Below are 23,696 nucleotides of genomic sequence, written 5' to 3' on the forward strand. Positions count from 1 at the left end.
GGAGACCTAATATATAAGCTCCCCAGAGATTTTCTATATCATCATCAGATTCAAGTGTCGTGGTTTGTTGTCAATGGGTTCAAACATTGTGTGAAATATAAAATCATGGTCATGAAATGCCTTATTGGAGAGATGCACTTCAAGGAAAGGCATCCCATCACCCAGGAGCCTGAATCCTCTACTTGCACGAGTGGATGATTGAACTCCTCTCATACTCCACTGCCACAATTTAAGAGGTGGGGGGGAAGGATCATTATTCTTCTTCTATCAGTATCCAAATTTTTATGCCTAATACTCCATAGATAGTTCGAACTTTATGGGCACAATAATCAATTTTAGCTTGAATGGTTTGTAGGGGAACCCTACCTTCTTTGATCCATTCAACATGCGCAATTTCTTTTCTGTCAATACACCTTGCAATTTTTATTTGAATTCATTTTTTCCTTGCACTGCAAGCCCGATCTCATCCACTTGAAAATTCATGTAAAAGTTGGTAATTTGACAGCATGAATAGAGTTGTTAGTTCTGCCGTTCTAGGAGATAATTCCATAATTCAATGGATATTTTCAAGGGGCTTTACTTATTTTAAACAAGTACTAAGAAATCAAAAACCAATCTCTCAACTTGTAGGGTTCTGCCTCGGCTCCCAACAAGTCGGCGAAAGGCACATTAACAAGGAAGAAATTAGTCACCGGACATAGGAAACGATAGTTTTAGTGTTATGGGAATGACAAAGGGAATAAGTCCGGTTTCTTGAAAAGAAAAATAGGATAGTATAGTAGTGTGTGACTTTCCAAGCCCAGTTAGTTGACTCCTGGGCATGAATTAGAATAGGCTCAATAGCTAAGAGAGATTGGCAAGGTTTAAAACGATAAAAGTGTGCCTAGCATCTTTCGCTGTCTGTTATTAGAAGAATGAAGGGATAGGTGGAGGACTAAAAAGCCATAATGCATAGAATAAGGCTAGGAGGAACAAAGCTCCTAAAAGGGGTTAGGGTTGCATTGCTTGCCTACTTTCCTTCGAAATTGGATTGATCATATTTGCTTACATTAAGACATACCAAATCAATCATTTACCCAACATGCCGCAAAGTAGTGTAAGGGGAGTATAGTCTTTTACCCTCAAGGTTTAGAAATGAGTCTCCCTCTAAATGTATGATGGAGGGGTGTGATAGGAGTGAAGAGCTTCAGTGCTGCACAATTAATGCGTAATATTGAGTTGTGTATGGACATGATCAAGCGAAGTGATCCAGGTTGAAATCTCGACCATCCAATTTTTTTTTATTACTTGTTCAGCCATACTATCTGTGACAAAAAAAAAAAAAAAAAAAGCAAAATAAATGGTCTAGATTTCCACCTCGATCACTTGATTCAATCATGACCATAAGCAGCTCGGTGTTCCTCTCTCCAATCATCAATCAATTAATAAATCAAAAAGCTAAAACGAGGTGACGATTGTAAATATCTCATTCTTGTCCAACATATTACCACCACGTGGTTTGAGACATTACTTTTCCCGCCTTTTGGAAGCTTGCCTCAGAAGCTTTGCATTTCTCTCTATCCCATTCGGCTTGTGCTTCTGAATCGTCCCCGTAGCCGAGGACTTTAATCATATACATCTAAGGAAGTTCTGCGAAATGGAAGAGCTACATAATCTGAATGTTTAGTCTCTCGATCTCTGAGGTATAGTCTAAATTTTCTTCGGAAAATCGAAATCTTGTTCTTAATTTCCCTCTTCTATATGTTGCTTTATCTATGCGCCATTACTACAGTCGATGAAATTGTCTATTTTCTCTTTCTAATTCCTACAGGAAATGATTTCTCGTCTCTCATAAGAAAAATTGCATTCCCCCATTTTATATGCTTGTTCTGTTTTTCTATCTTTCTCCTTTATAGTTCAGTGGCACTTTTCTCTTTGCTTGCTGTAATCTTACGCGAAATATGCGTTGATCTTGGTAGGTAACAGGTGGAAAATACTTTCCTGTGCATATATTCCGGTTTAAGTGTACACTTCTCTAAAATAAGCCTGACTAGATCGTCTTCGTTTCTGGGTAAAAGAAGGTCCCGAATAATGGTATGGATCCTTGATCTTCAGAGCACACTGCTCTAACTTTTGTAGTTAGTGGATCCTGTTACTTTACAAGAACACAATTTCAAATGGCTAATATATATTTTGAGCATCTTTTTAAAGTGATGACACTTAATTACTTAAAAATCTCTCATCATCCAACGATTCATACTTCAGTATTCTTCCTCTTGCTAAATCTGTGCCGTCTGATCACCAAGTGAACAAAAATTAGAAAACTTGAACTAAGCTGGAAAATACCCTTCAATACTTAGGTCAGGTTCTTAAAAAAGACAAATGCTCTAGCCCACAATGAATGAAAGATGGATCCATTTACCTGTGACAGTAGGTTGATGGACAGAGGATCAGAGGTAATGACCTGATTTGGATTCATAGTGCTGATAGCACACTCAAAGTGGACAAATATAGTTAAATCCATGGTTTTGGAATTTTTCCAGTGCGGGATAGAACTCAAATTGGTGAAAACCAGTGGGAGATCATTACAACCAGGATCGACACAATTAAAGGACAAAATTAAATGAATTCCATTGCTGTTTTCTATTGAATGTGAAAGTATGAATGCAAACATAAAAAACAAAAGATGTAAACATAGGAAGATAGACTGGGGATAAGGTTCCAGCTCTCTCAAATTGGGACTGTGACATTGTTCACCTGAATATGTTTTGGCCTATTCATCATGCTTTGATCTATGTCAATTTTTATTGCATCACCAATTTTTTTTGATAAGTATATATATATTTTTTAATGAAAGGATCATTACGAAAGGAACTTCTTAAGAAACCCCATAGGCTGCGTTTGTTTGCAAAGGTGGGGTGGGAAAAAAAAGTGGGCCCCATGTGTAGTGGGGTGAGGGAGAAAGAAAGAAAAGGAAAGGTTTTTGTGGAAAAGTGATAGTGGTAGGTCCCACTTTTTACTTTTCCTAACTTTTCCACAAAATCCCACAAAATTTGTGGGGTTTTAAAAAGCCTTGGGGTGGAAAGTTGGGCTGCCACCTCATCAGACAAGTTTCCTTGATTCAAGGAAGCTTGTCTCTCACTTTCCCACCCCAAGCAACCAAACAATATACACTTAAAGGAAAAGTAGAAAAAATTTGCTTTTTTCAAGAATTTTCTCACCCCACCTTTATTCCAGCAAACAAACGCAGCCTTATTGAGGAAGGGGAAGGAAACCTACTTGGAAGCATACTGATGTATCCCAAACAGAGCTACTGGAACAATAGGATCAGTAGAGTGACTAGCACCACCAAGACTGGTCATAACCACGAGCAAAATTTTCTATTTTGTAGTGGTTCGGGAAAAATGGTGTGTCGTTTTCAATCTAGGTCGGATTGACTTGATTCAAAAGCCAATATTTCAAGGGCTTGTAAGTCTACAACTTGTGTGCTTAGAGTTTACTCAAACAAGGACTAGAATAGGACCGAAATGAGGATGTAAGTGAAAGAATATGGGTGGACAGATTTTTTTGTTTTGGGGGGGGGGGGGTAGAAAATGAAGGGGATGAGTAGGATTCCAAAGGCTGCTCTTTTAGACCTCCAATGAAAGCTCTAAGGGCATCAATTCTTCCAGATTGATGGTGTAACTCTTCAAGGATGCACACTTAAGGAAACGCTCCTACTCTTCAAGGAAGGAGTGAAAATTCGTTAAGGTTTTCAAGAGGAGAACTCTTTAAGGTTCAATGGAAATGCTCTTCGACAATAATTCATTCAAACTTCTATATCTTCCATTTACAAAACATGATGGCCTTTTATGGGCAAAGTAAAGGAAAATGTATCTAATTACTACAAAATCTCAATCCTTGATTACAAGGGGTTTTAGTGGTTGAGATTGACATAAGACTTAACTAGTATTGTTCCAAATTACTTTGAAGCAAGCTCAAATGAAGTAGTTTCGTTTCAATGCTCCTCGACGCAAGCTCCAATGAAGTAGTGGTTCCAATGCTCTTTGATGCAAGCTTTAATGAAGTAGTGGTTCGAATGCTCCTTAATGCAAGCTCTGATGTATAGAGAATAACAAAGTCAAAATGGAACTAATTCTTGGACTAGAATTTTATTTGAACAAGAAATAGACCAGATAGAGTTGGACTGAGGTTGAATCCGGGCTGATCTCCTTACTTGGGTGGTGAAACAAAATAAGAATGAAGAGAAATTGAGAGAATGAGAAAGAGAAATCGTTAGAGAGGAGGAGAAGTGCCGTTACTTAATGTGAGCAGACTCGATTCCTTTATTTTATTTTTTAGTCTCATATTTATAAAGGGCAATGACCCTAATTACAACTCATAACCAAGAGTCCATAACTTGGGGAACAAGTTACTTGGTGAACAATTTAGGTACGACTTGCGTAGGTTGCACGCTGACACGCCCCCTCAAGCTGGAGCAAACAAGTTTTCACACCCAAAAACTTGCAATTCTTATTAAATGAAGGACCAAACAATGCCTTTGTGAAAACATTAGCAATCTAATCAGCAGAGGTAACAAATGGAGTAGACACCACTCCTATCATAACAGCATCACGAACAAAATGAAGATCCATTTCCACATATTTCGTTCTTTCACAAAACACTGGATTACTTGCAATATATATCGACACTTGATTATCATAGAACATTTTTATGGACTTTTATATACCCAAACCAAGTTCTTGAGAGTGAACCCATAAAATTTCAGAGACTGTATGAGCCATAGCATGATACTCCGCTTCAGCACTAGACTTGGCCACAATAGATGGCTTCTTGCTTCTCCAAGTGATGAGACTACCACCCAAAAAGAAACACTGACCTGAAGTAGAGCATTGATCATCAAGTGCACCTCCCTAATCCACATTTGAATATGCCGTCAAAATAATCCTCAAATTTCTTTTATACACAAGTCCTTGGCCTGGTGCTTTCTTTATATACTATAGTATTCTGCATGCACATCCCAATGACGCCGTTTGGGATTTTGCATATACTGAGTCACCACTCCTATGCATGAAATATCCGGCCTGGTAATAGTCAAATAAATCAACTTACCAACAAGTCTCCTATTCCGTTGTGGATCATCAAAGTCTATACCTTCATCCACCGTTAGTTTATAATGGGGATCCATGGGAGTTTCCATAGGTTTAGAAACTGTTGGATTCTATTAGGAGTCTAATAAGAGTTTGTATAGGAGTTAAATTAGAGTTTGCATTCTTGTAAACTTCTATTCCTTGTAATAGTCTACTTTCCACTTAATTATAAATAGAGGGCTTGAGATTATGGATCAATAAGCCATTCTACCAATTTCATATTTCTCAACATGGCATTAGAGCCTAATCTCGATTAGGAAATTAAGAAAAAAAATAGAGAAGAGTGTCGAACTTACCTCCTCGCCTCTCTTGCTGTCTCTGTCATAGAAAAGGATCGAAACCCATCGTTTTTTTCTAGTGCATTCAAATCGACAACACCAAGAACAGAAAGGAAGAAAAAGAAAAAGAGAAAAAGATCCGCTGCACTCCATCACCATCGCAGTTCTGATTTTTGGAACGATATTCTGAATTTCCTGAATTTCTGGAACTAGACTCCTTCAGCCATCGCAAGAAATTCTGATTTCTGAAACGATATTCTAGAACCAAACTCCTTCAGCCATCGCTGCCTTCAGCCATAGCCGCCATCGCTGCCATCATCGTCTTCAGCCATTAGTCATCAACCGAGTCTTATTCACCCACCATCGCCATCGAAGCTAGGTAAACTAAACCCTTGAAACTCGACGATGCAATAGTATTCCTAAAATCCCTTTAAAACCAATTCATCTTTGGTCGAACCAGATTTTGGTTTTTTTTCCATATAACCAATCCAAATTTAGACCAAACCAGCCCATTGCATATTTGGCCGAACCATTTTATTTTCTTTTTTATAATCTGCTATTCTGTTAGAGAAAAAAAAAAGAAGGGGAAAAAGAGAAAATTTTTGTCTTGAGTTGTTTGGCTATTGCATTCTGTGACGTTTTAGTTTTTTTTCAAAAGGTGAAGACTGAAGAACTGCAGACACTTTTTTCAACATGGCCACTATCGATGGTACTACTGCTCCCACTGGATCCGAACATTTTCCCACTCTTCATTCTCTTTCGGTAAGATTTGACGGCACAAATTACTTGATCTGGTCTCGATCTGCTTACCTGACGATTGCTGGAAGAGGACTAGTTGGATACATTACAGGCACCACTATCAAACCCACTACCGCATGTGTTTTACAGGATAAATGGATATCAAATGACTCTTTTATTATGTCATTCCTTTTGAATTCCATGCATCCAAATATTGCCTAGGGTTACCTATTACTTGATACTGCAGCCTAAATCTGGAAGGCTACTACTGAAACATATGGACGGTTGGGGAATGATGCACAGGTTTATGAGCTACGAAAGAAGCTTCAGGAGACTACCCAAAAGGAACTAACTGTGGCCCATTATTATTCTGAGTTGCGATCTCTTTGGCAAAAGTTGGATTATTATGGGGATTATCACCCCACTAATCCAGATGATGTGGCGACATATAAGAAGTACATTGATAAGATTCGAGTATATGACTTCTTGGCAGGTTTGAACGTGGAGTACGATCAGATCAGAGTGCAAGTCTTAAGTCGTTCTCCCTTTCCTACACTAGAACAGTCTTATGCTCTTGTTCAGTGTGAGGAAAGTTGTCGATTAATCATGCTTCATACTCCTATTATGGAGAAATCAGCTTTACAGTCTGTTCGCACTAAATCTGATCCGGCTAAGGAGATTGTCAAGTGTGAACACTGTCACAAACCATATCATACCAAGGAAAATTGTTGGAAACTGCATGGGAAGCTTGTTGATTTTGAGCAAAAACAAGCACAAAGACAGGGAAAACCAAAGGCTAATCTTTCTGAGACAGTTTCCACCACGCCCTCTGCAGACGTTGGTTTTTCACAGGAGGAGTTCGCTACTTTGCGACGTGTTTTGCGGTCTTCTACTGCCGGTACAGCCTCGACCATTGCTTCCTCTACTACCCCTACCAACTCCTACCTAGCTACTTCAGGATCTGGGGAAGGAGATTGGACGTGGTAAATGGACTTTATTTGCTCGAGCCAATTGGAGGATCTACTTCTGCTTTGACTACATCTTCTAATCCGGTCCATTCGGTAATATCAGACCTTCATCAGTGGCACCGTAGGCTCGGTCAACCCCCTTTCAAATTTTGTCATTTTCTCTAGATTTGTTCCATTGTGCTTTCTTTTCGTTTGGGTTAGAATAGTTTTTTTTCCATGGTAATGATTTTTTTCTTACCCTGATTTCTATCCACACCTTTTCATGATACTTTTATCTTACCATTACAATTTCTTCCTTTCCTTTGTTATTGTTTTCCCACGTGTAAAGCTACACGTGAGGGGGAGATTGAAGATGTCTACAATTCAATGCCTTTCATGTAGACTTCCTTATGTAGAATTTGATCTTTGTTACCTTTGAAAGTTTGTCCCTTAACTTCGCAATCTTCTACTCCTTTGAAAGTTTGTCCCTTACCTTCGCAATCTTCTACTTTGGAGATCTAACATTGCTATAGAGCTATCTTTTTGACTATGCAGAACTTGATCTCTGTTAACCCTGGAGATTTGCCCCTTAACTTGACATCTTCCCTTCGGAGATCTAACCTTGCAAAAGATTTGTCGTTTGACCTTTGCAGAACTTGATCACTATTACCTTTGGAGATTGTCACTTATCTTGACAAATTTTCCCCTACCTTTGGAGATTGTCCCTTGGCAAACTTTCCCTTTAAAGATCTAACATTGCTACAAATCAAAAGTTTCACTTTGGCTGTTTTACCCTAGCAATTGTTACCCCAAAAATATATTTTCCCTCAGATTTGCGCAGAAATTTAGTCTTCTCAACATTTGAAGATTCTACATTTTTTCTTGGGCTTTCTTCCTTGGAGACATAAAGTTGCAGTAAAGATGAGGACAAAGCAAATGGAAGTCTATAAGGCAGCCATAACTATAAGTTTGAAGATCAAATTGCAGATGTTTACCTGGACAGATGTTTTATACTTTTTTGGTCAAGTTGGGCATGTGTGATATCCATGCCTCAACTTGAGGGGGAGTGTTGGATTCTATTAAGAGTCTAATAAGAGTTTGTATAGGAGTTAAATTAGAGTTTGCATTCTTGTAAACTTCTATTCCTTGTAATAGTCTACTTTCCACTTAATTATAAATAGAGGGCTTGAGATTATGGATCAATAAGCCATTTTACCAATTTCATATTTCTCAACAGAAACGATTATAAATCGAAGTAAACAGCCAAAATTGATATAGCACCATCTCAATTTTGCACAAACATTGAATGATTAGAATATCCGTGCTTAAAACCAGCAGAAGTGAGGGTGTAGTCAATTTGTCAAACCAGGCATGTGGTGACTGCTTAAGGCCATAAATAGATTTATATAACTTGCATACCTTATCAGATATCCCCCTGAGCAACATACCTAGGAGGTTGCTCCATTTATACCTCTTAATGTAAATCACCATAGTGGAACAAATTGTTAATGTCCATTTGGTACAAAGGCCAATCAAGATTAGCTGCAAAAGATAACAATGCCCTCACAGATTGGATACGAGCAACAGGAGAGAAAATCTCATAAAAATCAATGCCGTAGGTTTGAGAAAAACCTTTGGCCACCAGGCGAGCTTTCAAGCGCTCAATACTCCCATCAGCCTTATGCTTCACAACATAAACCCATCAACATGGGATCAACTATTTCCCAGGTGGTAAGTCAACCAACGACCAGGTATGATGATCATATAAAATAGACATCTCTTCGTTCATGGCAACACGCCAACCAAAGTGAACGAGAGCGTCATCAACAATAGTAGGAATAGAAGTATCCAATAAAGGTGCAGCTAAAGCTCAGTAGTGAGTGGGTAAATGGGCTGGAGTAAAGTAATCTTGAATAGGGTAAATAATATTACCTTGATATCGGGGTGGGTAGGTATGAATGCGCTTACCTTTGTGGATTGTAATGGGAACATTGAGATTTGGTGACACAGAAGGAACTAATGGCTTAGCAGTGGAAGAAGGATCAGCTGTTTGAGTCTGACAATGTTTGCTGTTCCTGGCATATTGCTTTGAGGGTACTAGTTGGGAGGGAAAAAAATAAATGGTGGCTGTGGGAAGTCGATGGGGTCGGGTTGCTAGAGGGTGGGGCACCAGGAGCGAAATTACCAGGCAGGATGGGAGGGTCACTAGGGGGTAGTGAGGGAAGTAATGCTGGGGTAGGTATCGAAACATCTAGTTGGGTGTCAAGATGAAGATCTGTTTGATTTTGATTATCTTTAAGAATAGGAAAATCAACTAAGACTGGTAGAGGTGGATTAAAAACATCATTAGGGGAAAAATCAATGGAGGAAAGATAAGATTGATCTTCAAAAAAGGTTACATCTGCATTAATAAATTGCTTATGAGTTTTGGAATCATAATGTTTATATCCCTTTTGAGTTTTAGAATAGCCCAAGAAAACACACTTCATTGCCCACGGAGATAATTTGTTGTTAGGAGCTGTTTAAACCTTAACAAAACATACACACCCCAAGGTACGTGGTGGAACGTGAAACAATGAAAAACCAGAATAAACAAGAGAAAAGGGAATTTGGTCATCCAAAACAATCAAGGGCATTCTATTTATTAAATAAGTGGCTGTGAGAATAGCATCACACCAAAAAGATTTAGTCACATTTGTATCAACAGAGAATGAGTAGTTTCCAGAAGATGCCTATTTTTGCATTCTACCACTCCATTTTGTTGAGGGTTGTAGGAGCAACTAGTCTAATATACCGTTAGTACCACAAGTTCAGAAATAGCATTTTGAGTGTATTCAAAGGCATTATCAGTTGTTAGGCATTTAATTGCTATATCAAATTGAGTAAAAATTTCTTGATAAAATTTTTCAAAGATAGATAAAAACTCAAATCGATTGTGGATTAAATAAACTCGTGTGATTCTTGAAAAGTCATCCACAAATGTCACAAAATAATGAAAATTATTATGATTTGCAATTTCACACGGTCCCCAAATGTCTGAATGAACCAAAGCAAATAGACGATTACTACGACGATTTATTCTAGAAGGAAAAGTAGTGCGATGATGTTTCCTTAGCTTGCATGCTTTGCATTGAAAGGATGTTGAAGATGAAATATGGGGAACCATTAGCCTAAGATGGTTTGGGGGAGGTGACCTAATCAGACATGCCAAATAAATGGATCAATAAGACTACCAGTAGCAACAACATGAACATCATGCAGTGGAAAACAATAAGTTCGTCCTTATCATGCCTGCAACCAATTGTCTTCCTTGTCTTGAGATCTGAAATTCACAATGAGTCGGGAAAAAGGAGACAGAGCAATGTAAGTCACTAGTTAATTGACTAACAAATAATAAGTTCATAAGAAAATTTGGCACATGTAATACGGAATTTAAAGGTAAGGTGGAGGATAAAGAAATTGTACTGATACTCGTAGATGGGGTAAGAGTACCATTAGCAAGAGTAACAAGCGTATCTTGGTCAATATGGTTTAAGGTAGAAAAGAGGTGAGATCTATCCATCATATCAGCAGTCACACCTGAGTCAATAACCTAAGGCGTAGGCGAAGATGCAATAAGGAGGTAGTACCTGTATTAGTGAGAATCACAGTGGGTGGTGGTGATATAGAGTGAGTGGATTCTAACTGTTGAAGATGTTTCAGAAGGTTCGAATAATCATCATGCGAGATAGTAATTGACTGTACCCTCCTGGTTGAAGTAGATGCCGTATCAATATATTTAGCCATATCAACAGAAGCCCCATTACCCAACGAATTAGCCCACTTAGGTTTTCCGTGTTTGATCCAACATGTTTCCTCAACATGAGTTGTTTTTCCACAATGAGTACATAATCTAGAACCGCGATCCATAGAATTAAATAGACCACACCCCTGCGGCGAGAGGACCTCAGTCTTTGGTAGAGGAAATTGAGCCACGGCCTTTACATGCTACCATGCCGAATGTTCAGAAGTATTACATGAAGTCTTTGAAACTACCAATCGTGGAAGCCTGGAAAATTTTTTACGGAGCTGATTCTCCCGCTAGAATAGTACCCTTCATCGTAGCATATTTTGGATCTAATCCTGCAAGAAATTTAGCAACCAGAACTTCTGTTTTCTGTTTCTTTAATTCAGTAGCATCTGTAGTTGTCGGCTAATGAACAGATAATTCCTCAACAACTCCTTTGAATGAACTGTAATATTCTGGAAGAGTATTTCCATTCTGCTTGAGATTAAAAACTGATTGTATAAATCATAGATACAAGTGATATCTTCTCTTGGTAGAAAGTCTTCTTCAAATCGCCCCATATTGCCTTTGCGGTTGAATGAAACATAACTGTCGCAACAATTGACGGTTCTGTGCTGCTCCAAAGCCATACAAATGGTGCTATCATCCTTGATCCACCTTTTATAGTTTGTAACTGAAGTGGTATCTTTCGAATCAAGTACAGGTGGAGAGTCCTTTAGATGCTTTGATTTGCCCTTGGCTGGTATAAAAGCTGGGACAGCCTATGCCCACAGTTGGTAGTTTGCAACTCCATTGAGTTTGATGGTGGTAATTTGCAGCTGAAGCGAATCTTGTTTTGTTGAATCTGCCATAGTGATAGTAGTGCAACAGTCCAAGAATTAGTTGTATCAAGGTTTAGAATCAATAGGTCTTGTCTATCTCTTTTGTTGTGTAGGGTAGTAAAGTAGCAGTGTGAAGCTGCGGTGAAGATTGAGGAACTAGGGTTCAGTCAGCCGAGAGAGGGTTTTGAGAAAGAGAAGAAGATGGCGGTGGAAAGAAAAAGAGTGGAGGGCGGGTTTCTTGATCTGTTTAACACTGCTCTGATGCCATGAAACAAAACAAGAAAAAAGAGAAATTGAGAGAATGAGAAAGACTGAAATGGTGAGAGAGGAGGAGAAGAGCCTTTACTCAATGTGAGCAAATTCGGTTCCTTTATTTTATTTTTTAATGTCATATTTATAGAGGGCAGTGACCCTAATTACAACTCGTAACTAGGAGTCCATAACTTGGGGAACAAGTTAGGTACGGCTTGCATAGGCCGCACACTAACAATGTGCTTGTCATGTTGGGCTTCAAGGCGGGCTGCATCATTCCCCCCTTCTATGGTAGAATTCGTCCCTGAATTCGGGTCACCATCATTGAGAGAATCTCCCACATAATAAGGTGTTAAGTATTGGACAGTGAACACATCTTGGATCTTCATGTGAGGAGGAAGCTTCAATTGGTAGGCACTAGGGTTGATTTGTGCAAGAATTTCAAGTGGCCCAAGCTTTGGATCACTATTGTAGCTTCTAGTGGGATGACGCTTCAGTGGTAAATGAGCCCAAACAAGATCTCCAAGTTCAAACGTTACTTTCTCTTTGTAGCTTGTCTTGCGTATAAGATTCAGCCTTAATTCTCCAATCTTCAACACACATCTTTAAATTCTTTCACAAGAGGCTGAACTTGATGAGGTATAGTAGGCAAATCTATACCTCTCCTGTCAGCCTTGTTAAGTGAGACATATACTTCATTAACCCCTTGAATAGCACCTTTTACATCTTTCATTGTGAGTAGATTTGGATATGAGGTATTTTCAACCAGAGGAGGCTTAAGATGCTCCTTACTAGATGCCGAAATCATTTTCTTTCCACCATAAATAAAAGAGTGACTCTTGTGATATCCATCATTAGTGGTCTTTCTATCAAATTATCAAATTGCCAAGGACGGCCAAGAATACTATGACTAGCATCCACGGGTAGAACGCCACATCATATCTTATCAAAATAGATCATACCAATGGTAAGATACATAAGGCAGTGTTTAGAAATCGTTACCTCGGTACCCTTCTTCAACGATGACATGTTGTAAGGGGTTGGATGCTCTTTTTGTTCCAACTTCAACTTGCTTGCAGCCATTTCAGAAATAACATTCTCACAGCAGCCAGAGTCAATAATAATTGACATACCTTTCTGGTAATTGTGCAAGTGGAGTGAAAAATGTTGGAATGAACCCATCTATCTCCACTGTCATGCTTAGGAGTAAGAAAAATCTTTCTCATGATGAGAAGCTTACCAGAATCACCGTGGATCACTTGTTCATCTTCCCTATGAACTTCATTATCTTTCAAGTCATCTTGAGGAGCTTCTGCAATATTATCATCAGATTCATTGTCCACCAATAAAACCTTTCCAGTGGGTCTATTTTTGTTGTTTTTACAATTGCTAGCACGATGACTCATTTCTCCACAAGAGTAACAACGCAAACCTATTGTAGATCTTTGACTGCTTGTAGGTGTTTGTTTGAGAGTATTAGATTGAGTAGAAGACTTTGTTTTGTTGGAAGCATTTGAAGAAGATTGAGCAACTCTGGTTGTACTAGTTTTGTGAATATGGATTGACCCCCTGGCCGAGTTCTAGAGTGGGCCCCAAGGTCCCTCCAAACTAGCTTGCTGAACCCTTATGGAAGGTATTTTGGGCATTTTCAGCCCTATTTAGTTGCTGGAATTAATTCTAGAAAATCAGTTTAAATTTTACAGTCAAATTTTGTCGAGAAGTCTTAATTTGAGTTAGTAGTTGAGTAAGAGTTCTTGGTCTATCACATGCCAATTAGAATTCTAATTAAATAGACTTTAGCAAGTGCTAGTTAGAGTGTTAAGTTACTTAGAATTTTATTTCAGCATGTGTCAGTTAGCGTCCATTAGATATTCTAATTTTTATTTCAGTTGTGATTAATGTGGTGAGATCCTAATCTATAAAGGAATCCCACTTAGTGTTAAGGTCTTTTAGTGGGCTATAAATAAGAGTCTACTCTTTCTTTGTAAGTTAAGTCTGATTATTGAATGAAAAGTTTTTGAGGACTGTGGTTCTTGTTGAGGGGCCACGGCAAATTTTAATAAGTTCAATATTCAGCACCTTTCTTCAAGCTTCTTCAAGTTCTTGCATCTCTCTACAGTCTTCAACAATCTCCAGCAGCCATTGACAACCACAGCAGCCTTAACAAGTAAGTACAGCATTCCCATTCACCTCCCAAATCCCATTGCAAGCCCTACGGAGCCCCTCCTCCCCCCCTCCCATTATGCTGCAGTTACGGCAACCCCCTACCCCTCCACCACCTCCCCTAGAGCCCTGCAAGCCATTCCTTGCCCCTCCCCTGTTCTGGGCATTGCCCTATGCCCCTTCCCCTTGCTGTTGCATCACAACAGCAGCATTCCCCACCCACTGCGACTACTCTATTCCCTGCCCCTACCCCTTACGACCCTTCCTAACCCATCCCACACCCTCCCCAGCCCTTGCGATAGCCCCCACCCTCTCTCTCAGACTCTCTTCTCCTCCCCCTCTGACTCGTGGCAACCAGAAAAACAGAAAAAAAGAAAGAAAGAGAAAAAAGGATGAAAGAAGAGACAAAAAGAAAGAAAGTAGAAAAGAAAGGTTGTCCAAGATCTTCAATCCCACCCTATCCCACAAATTGAATTGTTTTCCCTTCAAAGTTTCTACGTATTTGGGATTGCTTATTTGTCGAAAATCCAACCCGTAGTGATCTAGATTTATCCTGTTCTTCTTTCCCATTAACCCTAAGGTAATTTTGGATATCTCAAAACCATCCAATAAAGACTTGGATAGAACCCTGCCCATATAAAATTAGTTAATTCCTAACTTGTATTTAGAGTCCTATAATATCCCTAAAACATTCCCGTATTTTTTTACCATTATTTGTTGGAAGATTCTAGGCGAATCCTAAATTCTAGGGAAATCCTCTTAGAAACCCTAACCCCAGAAGCGGGTTCATGTAAACTAGATGTGCCTTTCACAGTTTCATGATTTGATTTGGCATGATAGCGGATTGTTGTCTCTTAGAGAGAGATATCTCCACTTTAAGTGTGCATTGATGTGCGTCTCCAAGATCCTAAATGTCAAGACCTTCCAAGGCATCTTCTTGTATATAAATTTGGAGACCAAGTACTTCCTCCGGATCTTGTATGTTCTGAATCACCAATTCATTCAACTCATTGGTGTATTGGTCGTACTTTGTCTCAAGTTTTGGTGCCGTTGATAATGCTCTCTTTTGTAGCCTTTAAGAAAAAAATACTTCCGAATTTTGTCCTCCATTGAGTGTTAGGAGTCTTGCTAACAAACTGACGTGTTTGCTTTTCATGTCACCACCACATAATGGCCTTGCCACGAAATCGCATAACAATGATGCCAACTCGGTGATCATCAAGAACATCCCTATACTCAAAAACTTCATTCACAAGTATTAATCAATCTACAATCTCACAAGGAGGATCTGTCATGGTAAGAAATCTCGCTCTAGACACCCATCTTGCCCCCCAAAAAAAGCAAGATCTCGCTCGAGTTGGCGAGATTTTGCATTTTTTGTTGGGCTAGCTCGATAAAACTTGATGGCCCATCTTGGGAGGTTTTAAGGCCTAGGTTGGGCTCAAACTTGGTAGTTAGCCTAATTTAGGCCTTCTGAACACACCGGTGGTCTTAGATTTTGATATAGCAACTGTATGTGTGATTTTTAACTTGACCCTAAGTTTGAAATCGAAATGCTGCAGGAATGAACATGCAAGGTACAAAACATGAAATATATAACCTTGAAGACATATACATGAAAAGCAAGTGATGAGATACATCAAATAACTTAAATATCTACGAAATTCCATCTATATGAGTACCACATTCTTGAATCTCGAGAATAGAATAATACAACCGTTATAACTTCTATATAAGTCATATGTTCATAATAGAAGATGGTGAAATTAAAATCAATCGAGTCTAGCTCCACCACCAACTCCAGCATTAGGTCCACCTGCTCCAGCAGCACGATGACCATGATCACGTCGTTTACTGGCGGCTACATGTCGGCCCTCCAACGCTATGAGATGGTCTACCATATCACCCCCCACAGAATGAGGGACAACAAGACACCTAGGTGTATTATAATAGCCACCAGCTAAGTATTGCTTGAACCGGCATTTGCTTCCATTGAGGACTTTGTTGCAGTAGTTGCAAGTGATCCTCTGGCCCTGTGGATCCACGAGGACTCCATGTTGCCAAGCAACATCATTGTCCTCCAGGGATGATTATCAACCTGTAAATAGAAATAAAAAGTTAAAACCATCATATTTAATTTTAATCAATGGTAAAATAAAATAATTAAATTACTTGTACACCTGTAAAAGTTCAAAGTTTCAATTTTGAACTTGGTGACTGGTGATTATCACTTAACATTCCACACATCTCATTCTGAATAGTGCCCACATACGATTCCCTTCTCGATGGCGGTGAATCATATACTAGAACATCATAGAGAAATCAAACCAAACATACAAGCGCTTTCTTCTTGTAGAACTCTGAATTGCAACATAGAGACGAATGGAAAGAGTGAGAGCAGTGGGTGGCAGCCATGCCCTGAACCCAGAGAGACCGGAGGTGTGTTCTGCAAAGTTAATTATTCGTCAATCCTCACTCTATTTACTTTGGCGATAGCACCTTATCACATGCTTTAATTTTATGAGAAGTCGAGCCAAGTCATAGCGGTTCTCTTTTGGGGTCTGGATAGTTTGACAAGTGTAGCATTGAGTGGTTTCCTTCCATCAGCGTCCCAAATTTTGCCAAAACCTAGCAAACTTTTGTCCGAAAGCTTAGTGAAATTCACTGGTTCACCAAGTTCGCCAAGAAGCGAATTGAAAATTTTTACCAAACCTTCGTACCTAACTCCCAAGTCAATGAGTTACTGTAGTATGTCTCATATGCGTGTATGTGGCCCCAGTATGTCTCCATGTTAGATATTGGACGAATAGAACTCTTAGGTAACCTTCAGTGATGGGTGGTTGCCATCTTAACTCTTGCTATTGTTGTTGCTACTCCTGTTGAACATATTGGTAGGGGTTCCTGAACAACTCAGTCAACAACCCACCTTCACTCCCATATGAGTATTCTCTAGGGTTAGGGTCTTGAGGAATAGGGTGCCCTCTATATGAACTATAGCCATTATAATCCGAACAATTGGTGTAATCCTGGTATGCATACTCTGAGGACTGCCAACTTTGCTGCTGAATACCATTGTGGTCTATGCTTATGCTCCCCATGCCCTCTGCCATATCCTGCATGCTCATGTCATTTATGTGCCCCTGACCTGATCTGGTCTTCTTACTTTTAAGTCCAGGATGTGTCACGGGCACCGTGGTCAACATCCTATGTGGCATAGGTAAACTTGGGACTATCCAGTGCATCTAATCTGCTTCAGTAGAGGTGATCCCCCACTTGCAACTACACCATCAAGCTGACTACCTCCTTGACTTGGAGGCTAACTTGAAGGGAGAGTATTATCACCATCATCATTTGAGCTCCCACTCATGATCATCTGCTGTAGTGGCTCCACAAATGGTATAACTAGTCCTTTGGCTGCAATTGTATACACCATATTATCAAAAGACATATGAGCATCCACAATTGCTGGGTCCATGGCAGCAGCAATAGTAGGATCTGGTTGCCCTCTTGGTTGAATCATCACTGATGTATCTTGATCCCTAACCCATTGGTATGTCACTTCATCCCCTTCATCCTCTGCAGATGGTTTGTGGAATATATCTAACAACTTCATTGGGTCCCGAGTGTCGTCATCCATATCATCATGTATGTGCCCTACTCTCAACCTCATGTTATAATGCACATACACCAAATCCTCAAGCCTCTTTCTCCCCAATCTATTGCATATCTTATTGTGGATGAGTTTGAAGGTGCTTAAATTCCTCTCACAACCAGAGGATGAGCGTGTCTGTGATAGAACCTTAATTGCTATTTCCCTCAGATTTGGGGCACTAGTTCTATATAGCACCCACCGGTTAGTTGCATCACAAAATATAAGAATGCATTAGGCCATTAGTATTAGGGTTTTGGCAAGTAGATCTTAATACTTATAGTGTTTGACTACCTACCAAGATCTCCTTTATTCTTAGTTGCAATTGCAACAGGCTTGCCAGAAGTCCCTAAGCCATCTTTGAAATCCTTGATGTGCATGCCTAGGTTTCGAATATTGACAAAAACTTAGTGCAAGTCTAATTACTGGTATATGCAAGAAGGTGAACAATCCATGAAATAAGTTCTCACCTCTCCATTGATTAACCCCTTCATGGCGGGATTTGGCATTAGCTTCTCCGCCACCTCTTGCACTGCAATCATCAAACGGACCTCAATCCCCAGATTATTCTTGAAGTGGTTCTTGGGGTTGAGGTAGTAAGTTTGTTTTGAGGAAATTAAAAACTTGGTTATTGACTTTGTTGTTTATAAAAATGCAATCAACAAGATATAAATTGTGCAGCATAAAGTTAAAGTGATTCACTAGCGAAATGCAAAGGATGCATTAAGTGCTTCTCCAATCTCTCATCAATGATCCTCAGGTAGGCATTGGAGGATCTAGGGGCAGCGGCTTTGACCAATTCCTTCATCTGCGTGAGGGCAACATCTTTGCAAAATAAGTAACCGCAAGCGCACAATATCATGTAGTTAACTGGTCGATCTCAGGGAGATGTATCACTTTAACTAAACCCTTTTAATGGTAATGCGAGAGTGAGAAGATTCAAGTTTTTAACTAATTAAATTAAATTAATGGTCTTACAACATGCATCTAACACGATCGAATTGGAAGTAACAATAAAAATAGACACAACCTATTCATTCATCATATAATAAAAGAAAAGGCATAAATAAACAAGGATATGAATACAAATTGATCACAATAGAAAAATAAATAAAGAAAATGGAGGTGATCCGAGTGTCAGCTCTGGATCGAGGGAAGAGGAGTGCAACTAAGATGACTTTGATTGTGGACCCTTTGCTGTAGCTTATAGTCCACTGATCAGGGAACATATATAAAAGAAAGAAAATGCAGCAAGTAAATAGTAGAATAAATAGCAAAGCAATAAATAAAAAGGGAACCTTAACCAAAGAGAGGCATGACTGTAGGCATCTTTGATAAGGATCCAAGGAGAAAGAAAAGCAGTAAATTGTGGAAAATCTTAGAATCATATCATAATATTTTATTAGTATCTTTAATCTAAGTAGATCAGATTGTAATATTCTATTACAGGTATTTTTCTTATTATTGCAATCTTTTATTCTAGGTAGATTTCTCATTGATTGTAATCTTCTATTCTAGGTAGATTTCTCATTTATTGTAATCTTCTATTCTAGGTAGATTTCTCATTTATTCTAATCTTCTAGGTAGGATATTTTTTCCTATTCTATAGATATTAGTTGTATAGGATATCTTCCTATTCTGTAGATGGCAGCTATATAGCTTCTTTCCTATTTCATAGATAGCAGCTGTGTATATATTGATTGTAAAGTTCTGAATAATATACAGAAGAATCAAACGTTTCAATTCATATTTCGTCATGGCATCAGAGCCAACCAATCTTGGGATTGCTGTCCAGCTTTCAGGCCTTCATTGCCTTTAATCTATGGTGTTTTCGCCACACAGAGATTATTCTTCCTTTGGCCTTTATTGCCATTCTTTATTCAGCTCTGTTTTGTTTATTTTTCCTTACCTGAAAAACATATTTTTTCTTTCTCCGCCTTATTTGTCGTTCTATTGCACCTTTGGTTACTGTTTCACATACTATTTTTAAGCACCTACAAAGAGTATGTCAGAACCAAGAGAGGTAACTTTCGGGACTGCATTTGATCAGGCAATAAAAAATCTGCAGAATGGAGAATTGCAAAACAGAGACAATTTATGGGGTACCTATTGCAAGAAAGCTCGTCACACACGGGAAAGATGCTGGAAACTTCATGGTAAACCTCCTAGCCGAGAGTGGCGGCACAAAGGAGAGCAATCTGGAAATAATGGTCAGGCGCATGTTACTTCGCACAAGCAACTTGAAGCCACTAATAAAGAGGTTGCTAGCCTTAATCAATAGGACATAGAATGTGTAAAAACTCTTTTGAGCAACCTTAACAAAAAACCAGGTACATGTTCTTTGGCATATTCAGGTGAGTTTCCACTTTCTATTGGATTAAATGTCTCTAGTAATTCTCTTCCAAGCCCCTGGATCATAGATTCAGGTGCAACTGACAACATGACACACTCACCAAATCTTTTCGCCACATATTCTCCCTGTCCAAGTAGTAGGAAGATAGCTACTGCTGATGGCTCGTTAACTACTATGGCTGGAACTGGAAATATTGAGCTCAACTCATCCCTCACCTTGAAAAATGTCCTACATGTTCCTAGACTATCTACAAATCTCGTTTCTGTGAAGAAACTCACGCAAGATTTACATTGTAATGTAGTCTTTCACCATAGTCATTGTATATTTTAGGACAAGGATTCAGGGAGGACGATTAGACATGCTAGAGAAAGGGATGGACTCTACTACCTTGAGGCACCGAGCCAATCACATGCTACTAATGGTAGTCCTTCTCAAACCAATAAAGAAAAAATCTGGCTTTACCATCACAGACTTGGACATCCTTCCTTTAGGGTAATTAGTCTTTTGTTTCCTTCTTTGTCTCAAGGCATACATGTCGATGAGTTTCATTGTGATGTGTGTGAGCTTGCTAAACACAAGCGTGTACCACTTCCTTTAAGCAAGAAAAGAAGTTCCATCTCCTTTTATCTCATTCATAGTGATATTTGGGGTCCTTCTAGAGTTCCTAATGTGTCTGGGGCTAGGTGGTTCGTGTCATTCATTGATGATTGCACTCGTGTCTCATGGATTTTTCTACTCAAAAACAAATCCGACGTTAGTTGTGTTCTTCCCAACTTCCATTCCATGGTTAAAAACCAATTTGGAGTTAGTATAAAAAGATTTAGATCTGATAATGCCAGAGACTATTTCAATCAAATTCTAACTCCATTCTTTCAAAGGGAGGGAATTATACATGAGTCATCGTGCGTTGATACCCCACAGCAAAACAGAGTAGCTGAACGAAAAAATGGCCACCTTCTTGATGTAACTAGAGCCTCCCTATTCCAATACAATGTGCCTAAGTCATTTTGGGGGGAACCAGTCCTCACAGCAACTCATCTCATAAATCGGCTGCCTTCGAGAGTCTTAGGATTCAAGAGTCCAATGGATGTCCTTTCCCAGTTCTACCCAAACCTACAAACGACAAATAACCTTGTTCCTCGAATTTTTGGGTGTGTCTCATTTGTTCATATTCATGGACCACATCGGGGTAAATTAGATCCTAGAGCACTCAAATGTTTATTTATAGGATATTCCTCCACTTAAAAGGGCTATAAGTGCTATCACCCTCCATCAAAAAGTTTCTATGTTTCCATTGATGTCACTTTTCATGAACATAAGTCTTATTTTTCCACACCTCATCTTCAGGGGGAGCATTCAATAATGGAAGATAAGAATGGGAATTCCTTACTTGACTTAGAGTTCACTCCCAAATACTTCACTATGTCACCTGAGTCAAACTGTGAACAACCTAAACTTGTGTCAGACTTGCCTGTGTCAAACTGTGAACAACATGAACATATGTCAAACTTTGAAATGAATGAGCCTATTTTTGATATTGAGCATGTGAGATTTGGCAAAGGAAAGGTGTTCTCAAGGAAGAAGAATCTTGTTCCAGAATCAGTGCAAGTTCAAGACTCCAATCCAAATTCTGGAAATGAGGTACAAATGACTAATCCTTCACTACAAACCGAATCTGATGTGCCCACAGATAATAATGAAATAGACCTTCCTATTGCCATTAGGAAAGGCACTAGAGAATGCACAATGAAACCCATGTACCCTCTTGCCCAATTCTTGTCCTTTAAACATTTTCCCCCATCTCATAGAGCCTTTCTGGTAAGTTTAAACACCATTGCCATTCCTAACACCTTATCTGAGGCTTTATCCAATAAAGAGTGGAAGCAAGCTATGAATGTGGAGATGGAAGCATTAGAAAGCAATGGAACATGGGAACTTGTAAGATTACCAGAAGGGAAGAAACCTGTGGGGTGCAAATGGGTATATACATTGAAGTATCGAGTAGATGGATCTTTTAAAGGTACAAAGCAAGGTTGGTAGCCAAGGGCTACACCCAGACTTACGGGATTGACTACCTTGAAACATTTGCTCCAGTTGCAAAAATGAATACTGGTCGAATCTTACTATCCTTGGCGGCAAATTATGGTTGGGACTTGCAACAGTTTGATGTTAAAAATGCATTCTTGCATGGTGAACTAAACGAAGAAATTTACATGGAGGTTCCACCGAGTTATGAGAAGGATTTAGCTGCTAATATTGTATGCAAGTTGAAAAAGGCCTTACATGGACTCAAACAGTCACTGCGGGCATGGTTTGGCAGATTACTAAAGTCATGATTAGTATGGGTTACAAGCAAAGTCAAGTAGACCATACATTGTTCATCAAGCACTCATCATCTGGGGGAGTCACGACACTACTTGTGTATGTTGATGACATAATAGTGACAGGAAATGAAGAAAAAGAGAAACAAAATTTGACTCAATGCTTGGCTAAGGAATTTGAGATCAAGGCTTTAGGAAGATTAAAATACTTCCTTGGCATTGAAGTTGCTCACTCTCAACAAGGCATTTTCATCTCTCAACAAAAGTATATCACTGATCTCCTTAAAGAAACAGGAATGGCCGCGTGTAAACCAGCAAGCACTCCAATAGATCCCAACCGTAAACTTGGGAATGCAGAAGAAGATGTTGTTGTGGACCGAGAGATGTATCAAAGACTAGTAGGAAGACTAATCTACTTGTCTCACACAAGGCCAAACATAGCATATGCAGTTAGTGTAATCAGCCAATTCATGCACAGTCCAAAGGAAATTCACTTGCATGTAGCTCACCGTGTGGTACAATATTTAAAAGGGACGCCAAGGAGAGGCCTTTTACTTAGAAGGAATAAAGGAATGATACTAGAAGCATACATTGATGCTGATTATGCAGGGTTAGCAGTAGATAGAAGGTCGACCATAGGATATTGCACATTTCTTGGTGGCAATCTTGTGACATGGAGGAGCAAGAAGCAGAATGTTGTGGCCCGGTCAAGTGCAGAAGTCGAATTTCGTGCAATGGCTCAAGAAATATGTGAATTACTTTGGTTGAAGATTATCTTAGAAGACCTAAAGGTTGAATGGGGTGGACCAATGAGACTCTACTGTGACAAAAAATCAGCAATCAGTATAGCACATAACCCTGTTCAACATGACCGAACCAAGCACATTGAGATTGACAGACACTTCATCAAAGAGAACCTGGATAGCGGACTGATTTGTACGCCATATGTGTCTACACATAGTCAACTTGCTGATGTACTTACTAAAGGATTGAGCAGCTCAGCCTTTCAAAAATGCATATCCAAGCTGGGAATGGAGAATGCCTATTCACCAACTTGAGGGGGAGTGTGGAAAATCTTAGAACCATATCATAATATTTTATTAGTATCTTTATCTAAGTAGATCAGATTGTAATATTCTATTACATGTATTTTTCTTATTATTGCAATCTTCTATTCTAGGTAGATTTCTCATTTATTCTAATCTTCTAGGTAGGATATTTTTTCCTATTATGTAGATAGTAGCTGTATAGGATATCT

General features: G+C 39.1%; 1 protein-coding gene across 2 annotated transcripts in view; it reads left to right on the top strand.

Moving 5' to 3' along the window:
* The first annotated feature begins 1,511 nt into the window (after positions 1-1,511).
* Positions 1,512-23,696, top strand: part of LOC149008039 (uncharacterized) — a 43,500-nt gene continuing 21,315 nt past the window's right edge. For both annotated transcript variants that reach the window (XM_089166808.1, XM_089166809.1), the window contains exons 1-2: positions 1,512-1,682; positions 1,959-2,073. Coding sequence is in view for 1 of the 2 variants with exons in the window: in XM_089166809.1 (XP_089022935.1) it covers positions 2,071-2,073 (3 nt within the window). In the remaining variant the exon portion in view is untranslated. The remainder of the gene's footprint in view (positions 1,683-1,958; positions 2,074-23,696) is intronic.

Source organism: Hakea prostrata, chromosome 8 (assembly GCF_041222555.1).
Source record: "Hakea prostrata isolate BN-2017 chromosome 8, UWA_Hpros_2, whole genome shotgun sequence".
Lineage (NCBI taxonomy): Eukaryota > Viridiplantae > Streptophyta > Magnoliopsida > Proteales > Proteaceae > Hakea > Hakea prostrata.